Source organism: Vigna unguiculata, chromosome 1 (assembly GCF_037176805.1).
Source record: "Vigna unguiculata cultivar grain cowpea cultivar isolate G323 ecotype 2 chromosome 1, ASM3717680v1, whole genome shotgun sequence".
NCBI classification, from domain to species: domain Eukaryota; kingdom Viridiplantae; phylum Streptophyta; class Magnoliopsida; order Fabales; family Fabaceae; genus Vigna; species Vigna unguiculata.
In genome coordinates this window covers 4,412,430-4,423,110 of record NC_140792.1, presented here as the reverse complement: position 1 = coordinate 4,423,110, position 10,681 = coordinate 4,412,430, and the positions used below count along the sequence as shown (strand labels likewise).

The 10,681-nt window shown below is 31.2% G+C and overlaps 1 protein-coding gene across 1 annotated transcript; it reads right to left on the bottom strand.

Annotated features, from left to right (window-relative positions):
- Positions 1 to 4,225: 4,225 nt before the first annotated feature.
- LOC146888643 (uncharacterized) lies at positions 4,226 to 5,631 on the bottom strand. The gene is made up of 3 exons (XM_085665375.1): positions 5,526 to 5,631; positions 5,246 to 5,439; positions 4,226 to 5,008 (listed from the first exon to the last, which is right to left on the bottom strand). The coding sequence occupies exons 1-3, from the start codon at positions 5,629 to 5,631 to the stop codon at positions 4,226 to 4,228; spliced, it is 1,083 nt and encodes a 360-aa protein (XP_085521501.1).
- Between the last annotated feature and the right edge of the window lie 5,050 nt (positions 5,632 to 10,681).

Sequence of the window (10,681 nt, the reverse complement as noted above, 5' to 3'; positions counted from 1 at the left end):
ATTATTATAAAATAATGATAAAATAAGAATCAAAACAAGAACTTTAAATAAATAATAAGATAAGGATTGAAATGTTATAAATAAATATAATAATAAAAATATAAATTAATCAGGACCAGTGCGTAACGGGAGATATATTAAATGAGATAAATAAACAGGACCAGTGCGTAACTGGAGATAAATTAAATGAAATAAACAAACAGGACCAGTACATAACTGAAGATAAATAAAATAAAATAAACTAAATAAATAGGACCAGTGCGTAACTGAAGATAAATTAAATTAAATAAATAAATAGGACCAGTGCATAACTGTAGATAAATTAAATAAAATAAATAACTAAGACCAGTGCATAACTGGAGATAAATAAAATAAAATAAAATAAAATAAATAAGATCAGTGCATAACTAGAGATTAATTAATAAAATAAATAAATAGGATCAATGCATAATTGGAGATTAAATAAAATAAATAAATAGGACCAGTGCATAACTGGAGATCAATAAAATAAATAAATAAATAAATAGGATCAGTGCATAACTTGAGATAAATTAAATAAAATAAATAAACAGGATCAGTGCATAATTGAAGATTAAATAAAATAAATAAATAAACAGGATCAATGCATAATTGGAGATTAAATAAAATAAATATAAGAGGATAATAAATGAAAATAAGTTAAATAAAAGTAAATAGAATAATATATGAGTCAAAATAAATAAAAGATTAATACAAAACCCATGAGTTTATAAAGATTAATACAAAAAGAGCTTAACCTCACTCCCCCTTACCTTATTGATTGAAGGACACACTAATAATATTTGAAGAGAACTAAGATCTCTTTGAATCTTTGCTCTAAACTTTCTTTCCCTATTTTTCTCTTTCCCTCTCTTCTTTCTCTTTCTCTTTCTCTCTCTTCTTTCTCTTTCTCTTTTTCTTTCTCCTTCTCTCTCCTTTCTTTCACTTTCACTTTCACGTAACTTCATTTCATATATATATATATATATATATATAAGCAAGCCATAAGCCATGTGCTATTTTGATTTTTCTTTCAAAATCATCATTACCTACATTAATGAAGAGATAATCCTTATCTCTTCATCTTATCTTCTTTTTTCTTCTTATCTTTTCTTCTTATCTCTTTTTTTTTTCTTTTTCTTTCCTATTTTTTTTATCTCTTTTAGAAAATTCTTCATATATATATATATATATATATATATATATTTACACACACCTATTTAATTAAAATATTTTTATCTAATATATATATTATTTGTTTTTTTTTTGTTCTTATTGTTATTTTCAATAAGTAAAAATTACATCATGATAAAATATATTTTTAATGTTTAAACTATATCATAATAAAATACAAAACATTAGTAAAAGTATAATATTTTCTAAGTGTTTTATTTAAAATGAATAATACAGTTTATTAAAAATAGGGATGTTACATTTCTCCCCTCCTTTTAGGAATTTCGTCTCCGAAATTCACGTGTCTTTAAAAAGATGGGGATACATCTCTTTCATATTACTTTCTAATTCCCAAGTTGCATCACCTCCATCTTGTTGATTTCACAATACCTTTACCAAAGGTATGTCATTTCCCCGAAGTTGTTTAATCCTTCGATCTCCAATCCTTAGAGGAAGCACATCATAGGTAAGTTTTTCTCGTATTTGTACTATATCAGGTTCTATCACATGAAAAGGGTCATGAATATATTTACGAAGTTGAGACACATGAAAAACATTGTGAAGTTTTGAAACGTTTGGAGGTAAAGCAATTTGGTATGCGATAGAACCAATTCTTTTAAGGATTTGATAAGGACTTATGAATTTGGGTGTACGTTTTCTAGATTTGAGAGCTCTACCAACCCTAGTTATAGGTGTAACTTTCAAGAAAACATGATCTCCTTCTTCAAACTCAAGGGGTTTCCTTCGTTTGTCATAGTAAATTTTCTGCCTATCTTGAGAAGTTTTCATATTTTTCCTGATCATTTTAATCTTCTCAGTTGCTTGTTGAATTACCTCTGGACCCAAAACTAAGGAATTTCCATTCTCATACCAACACAACGGGGTTCTACATTTTCTCCCATATAGAGCCTCATATGGAGCCATTCCTATGCTTGAGTGGAAACTGTTGTTATAAGTGAACTCTATAAGTGGTAGAAATTTCTCCCAACTTTCAGTTTGTTCTAAAACACAGGCTCTCAATAAGTCTTCTAATGATTGGATAGTCCTTTCTGATTGTCCATCAGTTTGAGGGTGATAAGCTAAACTGAGCCTAACTTTTGTTCCCAAGGCTTTTTGTAAGCTATCCCAAAATCTAGATGTGAAACAAGGGTCTCTATCAGAAATTATACTAGAAGGTACTCCATGTAGCTTGATAATTTCTTTTATGTATAAATGAGCTAACTTTTCTAAGGAAAATCTAATGTTAATAGGTAGAAAGTGAGCAGATTTTGTTAATTTATCTATAATGACCCAAATTGCATCATGACCTGACACAGTCTTTGGTAAACCTGTCACAAAATCCATGGATATGCTTTCCCATTTCCATTCTGGAACATCTAAGGATTGTAGTTCCCCATAAGGCTTTCTATGTTCAACTTTTGTTTTTTGACATACTAGACAACGTGCGACGAACTCCACCACTACTTTTTTCATCCCAGACCACCAAAACATTTTCTTCAAGTCTTGATACATCTTTGTAGCACCCGGATGAATACTTAAGCTACTCTTATGAGCTTCCTCCATTATCAGTTTTCTCAACTCTTCGTTTGTAGGTATGCAAATTCTATCTCTAAACTTGATGATTCCATTTGAATACTTGTGGAATTCAGATTCCTTTCCTTCAACTTTTGTTATCAACTTTTCTTGCAAAAATTGATCTCTTTCTTGAGCTCTCTTTATTTCTTCTAAGAATTCACTTGATATTTTTAACATTCCTAAGCATATGCTATTGGGTCTAAGTTTTACAGCTAAGTTCAAGTCTCTGAATGATTCTATCAAATCCAATTCTTTCACCATCATCATAGATGCATGTATAGACTTTCAACTCAAAGCATCAGCAACAACATTTGTTTTCCCAGGGTGATATTGCAACTCAAAATCGTAATCCTTAAGAAATTCCATCCATCTACGTTGTCTCATGTTTAGTTCTTTCTGATCAAAAATGTACTTCAAACTTTTATGGTCACTAAAAACTTGAAACTTTGCTCCATACACATAATGTCTCCATATTTTCAATGCAAACACCACTGCAGCTAATTCCAAATCATGTGTAGGATAATTAAGCTCATGTTGCTTGAGTTGTCGTGAAGCATAAGCTTCAACTTTTCTTTCTTCAATCAACACACATCCTAATCCTTGTCCACATGCATCACAATATACCTCAAAATTTTTTGTAGGGTCAGGAAGGATTAAAACAGGTGCAGGTGTTAATTTTTTCTTCAATTCTTGAAAACTAAACTCACATGCTTCATTCCATTCGAAAGGTTGTCTCTTACGTGTTAACTTAGTCAAAGGCAATGCTAATTTAGAAAATCCTTCAATGAATTTTCTATAGTAGCATGCCAATCCTAAGAAACTACGTATTTTTGTGATATTCTTTGGTTGTTCCCAAAGTAATACCGCTTGAACCTTTGAGGGGTCAACTGCAATGCCATTTTGTGATATCACATGTCCCAAAAATTGAACTTCTTTCAACCAGAATTCACACTTTGACCATTTTCCATACAATTGTCTTTCTCTTAGAATTTGTAACACAATCCTTAAATGTCTCTCATGTTTTTGATGATTTTTGGAATAAATTAAAAATGTCGTCAATGAAAACAACCACAAATTTATCCAAAAATTCATGAAAAATACGGTTCATATAATCCATGAAAATGGCAGGAGCATTGGTCACACCAAAAGGCATTACCAAGTACTCATAATGACCATATCTTGTCCTAAATGTTGTCTTTTGAATATCTTCCGCCTTAACTCGAATCTGATGATAGCCAGATTTTAAGTCAATTTTGGAATATACCACAGCTCCTCTCAATTGATCCATCAAATCATCAATCCTTGGTAGAGGGTATTTGTTCTTAATGGTGATTTTGTTAAGCTGACGATAATCCACACATAACCTCATAGTACCATCCTTCTTCTTGACTAACAATACTGGCGCACCCTAGGGAGAAACACTAGGTTTGATGAATTGTTTATCCAACAATTCTTCTATTTATTTTTTCAACTCTGCTAACTCTAGGGGTGACATCCTGTAAGGGGCTATAGACACAGGTCTTGATCCTGGTACCAAGTCTATAGTGAATTCTATTTCTCTTTGTGGAGGTAACCCAGGAACATCCTCAGGGAAAACATCAAGATACTCACAAATAACAGGAAACTTATTAATGTCTGGAATTTCCTTGACTTTTAAAGAAGTTAAGATCATGTATACTTGAGATCCTTTTGGGATTTCATTGTGATTGGTAGTACTCTCTTTTAATTCTTTTGAGTCAAAAACTTCACCTATGTGTGATTCAAAAATTAAAGTCTTATCGTGACAGTTTAGGAGAACATGGTTGGAAGATAACCAGTCCATTCCAAGAACAATGTCCAAATGAGACAAGGGTAGACATATAAGATTTACAAAAAAAATTCTATTGCCTATAGATATATGATAATTTGTGCATGCAAGTGAAGTGGTGACTGGAACATTGGTAGGAGTAGAAACAGTTAAATCATACGGCAATAAAGAGACAGGTAACTTTAAATGTTTGACACATTCATGTGATATGAAAGAATGAGTAGCACCTGAATCATATAGTACATTAACGAGGTGACCAATTATGATGCATTTACCTCGGATTAGATCTTCAGATTGAACAACTTCAGTACCATTCATTGTGAAGACTCTTCCGGTTGTCTTTGGTCTTCCAAGTTGATTATTTCCTTTGTTGCTGCTTCCCCCACTTCCTTGCTCCTTAATTAACTCTTTGCATTCATTACGATAATGACCCAACTTCCCACAATTGAAGCAAGTTATAGTCCTTGTGGTGCAGTTTCTTGACAGATGAGGTCCTCCACAGTGGAAACATTTGATAGGGTTGGTTATGCTTGAATTATTGGCAGGAAAGGAATGTCTTTGTCCTGAAGAGTTCCATGAAGCATGAGATGGACGTTGGCAGGGTTTCTTATTATTAAAATAATTTCTTTTGTGCCTCAAAGGCCCTCCTTGCCTTCACTGAGTTTTCCTTGCCTTAGTATCATCCTCATAAATCCTACAACGATTTACAAGAGTAGAAAAGGAAGAAATCTCTAAATAACCAACTGCTTGTTTAATATCAGGTCTCAGTCCACTTTCAAACTTGGAACAACGAGAACGTTCATTAACTCTATCATGAAAGTAAGGACAAAACTTTGACAACTCGTCAAACTTTGCTGCATATTCTCCTACAGACATGATTCCTTGACGAAGATTAAGGAATTCAACTTCTGTCCTTCTTCTAAGATCCTCTGGAAAATATTTTTCCAGAAACTTTTGTTTGAAGACTTCCCAAGTAATTTGTCTCTCCACCAGTTTTCAGCTTCTTCAACGAGCATAAATGTAGCAAATGTGACTCTATTTGCATCCGCACACGTCATTGCAATGAAAATTTTCTCAATTTCTGCTATCCATGATTGAGCACCTTGAGGATTAAATCCTCCTTTAAATTTTTGTGGATTATTCCTGCGAAAGTTTTCTAATCCTCATTCTAGAGTACCCTTAATGAAAGACATTGTCATCTATAATGTTCCAGGCCTTATAGCACCTCACATGTGCATTCATCCCCTAGTCATATAGACCATCCCAAGCATGCTCAAACAAAATATAAGCAGATAGAGACTTACCTTACGAAATATTATCACTCAACATGATCAAACATATTATCAAAAAAAATAATAATTTAAATAACACACAAATGACATACATAGGACTTGACATTTAAATACTCTTAACCACTTGAGCTAGTACTTTTTCATATTATAGCAATCAATATTAAATGCCATAAAGGCACCCACTACTCGCATTAATTAATTAATTAATTAATTAATTTTCCCGGGTCTTACAAAGACGATGACGAGTAAAATGACAATTTGTTTCAATATGTTTGGTTCAGTCATGAAAAATAGAGTTACGAGCATTATGAATAACACTTTTATTGTTACAATGTAGAGGCGTATGATCTTTCAAATGGACACCCATATCTGCAAGTAAGCATCGCAGCCAAATAATCTCACAAGTAGTAAAATGAAGAGTAAAAAACAAATAGAGACTTACCTTATAGAGACTTACCTTACGAAATATTATCACTCAACATGATCAAACATATTATAAAAAAAATAATAATTTAAATAACACACAAATGGCATACATAGGACTTGACATTTAAATACTCTTAACCACTTGAGTTAGTACTTTTTCACATTATAGCAATCAATATTAAATGCCATAAAGGCACCCACTACTCGCATTAATTAATTAATTAATTAATTTTCCCGGGTCTTACAAAGACGATGACGAGTAAAATGACAATTTGTTTCAATATGTTTGGTTCAGTCATGAAAAATAGAGTTACAAGCATTATGAATAACACTTTTATTGTTACAATGTAGAGGCGTATGATCTTTCAAATGGACACCCATATCTGCAAGTAACCATCGCAGCCAAATAATCTCACAAGTAGTAAAATGAAGAGTAAAAAACAGAGTTGGGAGCAATATGAATATCACTTTTTTTCTTCTTCTTTCTCTTCTTCTTTCTCCTCAACCTCCTTTGTCGTCATGGACATCATTGTTGTGTCCGTTGTTGTCACTGTCATCACGTCACCTTTGACTCATCCTCCTCCTTTTCCTCTAACTCCTTCCTCCTCCTATTCGCTTTCTCATTCGTTTTCTCTCTTTCTTCTCTTCTTCTCACTCATCCATTTAATTTATATCAAATATTTCGTCAAATTTTGTGAAAAAAATGATGCTTATTTTACAGATAAATTACCAACAAAAGTATCGAAAAATTTTAAAAATAAAATTACCAATATATTTATCGATGAATTTAAAAAAATATTGATGTATTTATCGACAAGTTTTTAAAAAATTCAATTATCGAAGGAATTAAAAAAATCATGATTAACATATTTACCAACAGATTTTAGCACAACATGATTAAAGTTAAGACAAGAACTTTGGTATTCATTTTACCGATGAAAATATTCATCGATAATAAAATTTTTGAATTACAGATAGATTTTTTCAATAGATCCATTATCGATATTTCTGTCGATATTAGAATCCTAAAATTTGTTAGTACAGAACGATTTTTTTTTGTCAATTAAATTCATTAATATATATTATTTTATCGACAATTTTTTTTCTGTTAGTAATATATATTTTCTTATAGTCATATAAACATCAACAACATTATTATAAATTATTAAATAATGATGTATGAATTTATGTCTTATGATTATATTAATTAAATTGTTTTTAATTTATATAGAATTCATTCAATTTAAAGTTTCTAAAGTTCCTATATATATATACTGTCATCTTTTGTTTAAAATATCTCTCTCATACCTTCTTCTTCTTTTTTCTACTTCTTCCGGTTTTCAAATATTTTAGAGATAATTCTCATTTTGTTTTTTCTTTTCCTAAGATTTCAAATTTTATCTTCTCTAGTTTGGTTTGCATGTATGATGAGATTTTATACATAATGTGATATTTGAATTAAATAGATTAATATGTGGAGTTCTAAGGTAGGACTTCTATGAACTTTTGGTTCATTTCTTATTTTAATAATACATGTTAAGGGAGGGGTAACTACCTCTTTTGTATATTTGAACTGATTTAATAGGATGATATGTTAGGAGTTTAATAATTAGAATAGAAACTGATTGAGTAAAAGAATTGTGATGAAATTATTGAATTTTTAGTATTATTGTGATTAATTGGTCCAAATAATATTTCAATTTGAAGTTTAATAATTCATTTCCAGTTAGAAATAATATGTTGATGTTATGACATATAAAACATGTTATCATTGTTGAGGTTCTTCAAAAGATTTATAAGGGCATTCAAAATAATGAGATGAGTTAATTATACGAGATTATGATATCACATTCATTCAAAATCTTAAAACAATAGTTTTTTATATGTTATTTAACTTTATTATTTTATTTAATATAAAATTTAAAATTACACTTAATTTTCTAATAATAATATTTGCTTTAGTTGAAATGAGTTGAAATTTTATGAATACATTAAATTTTGTTATGATTATATAGTGTGATATTTGAGTTTGAGATAGTTACTTTAACTTAAATTAGTATTATGAGTTTTTGAAGTATTAATTTAGTATAAAATATTGTTTTAAAGTTGTTAAATAAGTTTAAATTGATATAAAATATTATATTTTAAACTATATGTAATATAATATATATATATATATATATATATATATATATATATGATATCTCATTTAATATAAAATTTTTAATAAATAAAACATTAGATAAATATAATATAAGAGAGCAAAAGACAGGAAAGTATACTAGAAATAAGTTTCATCCAAAATATACTAGAATCAACAAAAGTATTGTGGGCGTAAAACAACTCGAGAGAAATACCACAACAAAAGACGTAAAAAGTTGTGCAAAAGATTTCTCAATGGAGCATAAAAGACATAAATAGTTTCTCAAAAGATGTTCGAAAGAGCAATATTCAACATGCTTAATCTAAGCGGCAGCATCTCCACCATCTTGATGATCACCAAGGGCTTCCTCATCTACTCATACAAATATTGATGATCATTGCAAAAAGAAAACACCACAAGAAAAACAGAGCATAGAACGGAGAAGGGTAAGTTAGTTGCAAAAATAAAAAGAAATACATGTGTATATATATATATATATATATATATATATATATATATATATATATATATATATATATATATATATAACACTCAAAAGAATTGTATAACAATGAACCAATTACACCAAGCTAAGCAATATCAACTAACCCATCACACATGATGACACTCTAGACTCAATTATCCAGATCTAGACATTGATGTATTATTTTTGGCGATTTTTGCACTTGTGGTGGCCTCTACTACCTGTAGAGTCATTGTCAATGAGTTTTACCCTACCACATACAAGATTAGTCCCTTTAACTATCATAAGAACCTTGGGGTTGTTCTTAAAGACAAGACCTCCTGCCTCTCTAACTACATGACTCATTCCACTCTATATGAGTCTTGAATGAGCATTAGAGCATCAGGATAAACCTCCACTATTGACTCCTTACATTAATGAACACACTACTAATTAAATCAAATAGGATTTCTCCCATGGAATCTCCTATATTCTCACACAAGCATTTCAAAACACATATTAGAAACTATAAGACCCATGAAATTTAATTAATTAAATAAATAAATAATTAATAAATGCAGGTGGGAGAATTAATTATGACATTAAATTATGAATGGGATGACGTGGAAAAGTACTAGTTCAAGTGGTTAAGAGTACTTTGATTGTGTGAGAGGACTTGGGTTCAAGTCCTATGTATGCCATTTTGTGTTATTATTCATTATTATTTTAAATATATGATAATCATGTTATGAAATAATATGTTTATTGGATGATGATTGTTAGCATGAAACATGAATTGGCATGATGGTTTGATAATGATTTGGCAGTTGCATTTTTGGATTTGGCTTGAATATGAAGAGTTGAGGGAAAACCTAGTGGAATGGCAGAATAAGGGTGGCTGTTAGGGACAATGAATGGGAATTAACCATCATTAAGAGGTAATTTTCGTTTTAGGTTAATAATGTAGTTTTTGGCACACTTTAAAAGGAAAAAATGGGTTAATAGAGAGGGTTTGGCAAGCTGGAAAATATACCAGAAAGAGAGAGCGAAAATCAGAGAGTTTGAGAGGTTTGGGTGAGATCTTTAGGGCTGAATAGAGAGGAGCCAAGGAGGGTTGGTGATCAAAGGAGAACTTCTCAATTTTCAAGTTTAAGCTAAAGGATCCAGGTTAGGGGAGCTAGACTCCGCTGTTTTTAATTAAGATGTTAATCATATTTGATGCATGCAAATTGGGTGTTGGGTTTGGATGAAGCGCTTGGCGGTGGCTAGTGACCGCCAGGCGACGCGAGCTAATTCGGCTCGTTTTTGGTGTTTTGGGGTTCTAGGCTGAACATGATCGGTGGAGAAGCTAACTGGGATTATAAGGAATTGATTTTGATATCGTTTTATGTTTAATTAATAGCGTTGGCAGGCATGAATGAATGGAACAGTGGAAAAGTGTTTAGGGTTGAACACTTGGGGGTTTGAGGTTGTGATTATTGTTCTCGATTAGAATGCTTGAAAATTTCTAATGATGCATGTATAGATTGTGTTGTATTATGGTTGCGAGAGAGTTGCGAGAGTAGTAATGGATACTGATTTGAAGGGGAGAAACAAAACTGAAGAAAAAATGTGGAAGCAGGTAGGTGCGGAAATTCTGGAATTTTCCCATAAGTCTGATGCACCGCCTGGTGGCACGGGAATGGCCGGTAGGCGCCAACGCAGTGATGTCGATCCGAGTGGTTGTTCGGGACTGTAATCGTGTTTTAGGATATTAGGCGTTTGGTTCTTTGGTAAATCAGTTC

Coding starts and splice junctions, on each gene's coding strand:
- LOC146888643 (XM_085665375.1), bottom strand. CDS start 5,631: ATGACGTGTGCGGATGCAAATAGAGTCACATTTGCTACATTTATGCTC. Junction 5,440..5,525: donor TGGGAAGTCTTCAAACAAAA/GTTTCTGGAAAA, acceptor TCATGTCTGTAG/GAGAATATGCAGCAAAGTTT. Junction 5,009..5,245: donor TTTATGAGGATGATACTAAG/GCAAGGAAAACT, acceptor AATTGTGGGAAG/TTGGGTCATTATCGTAATGA.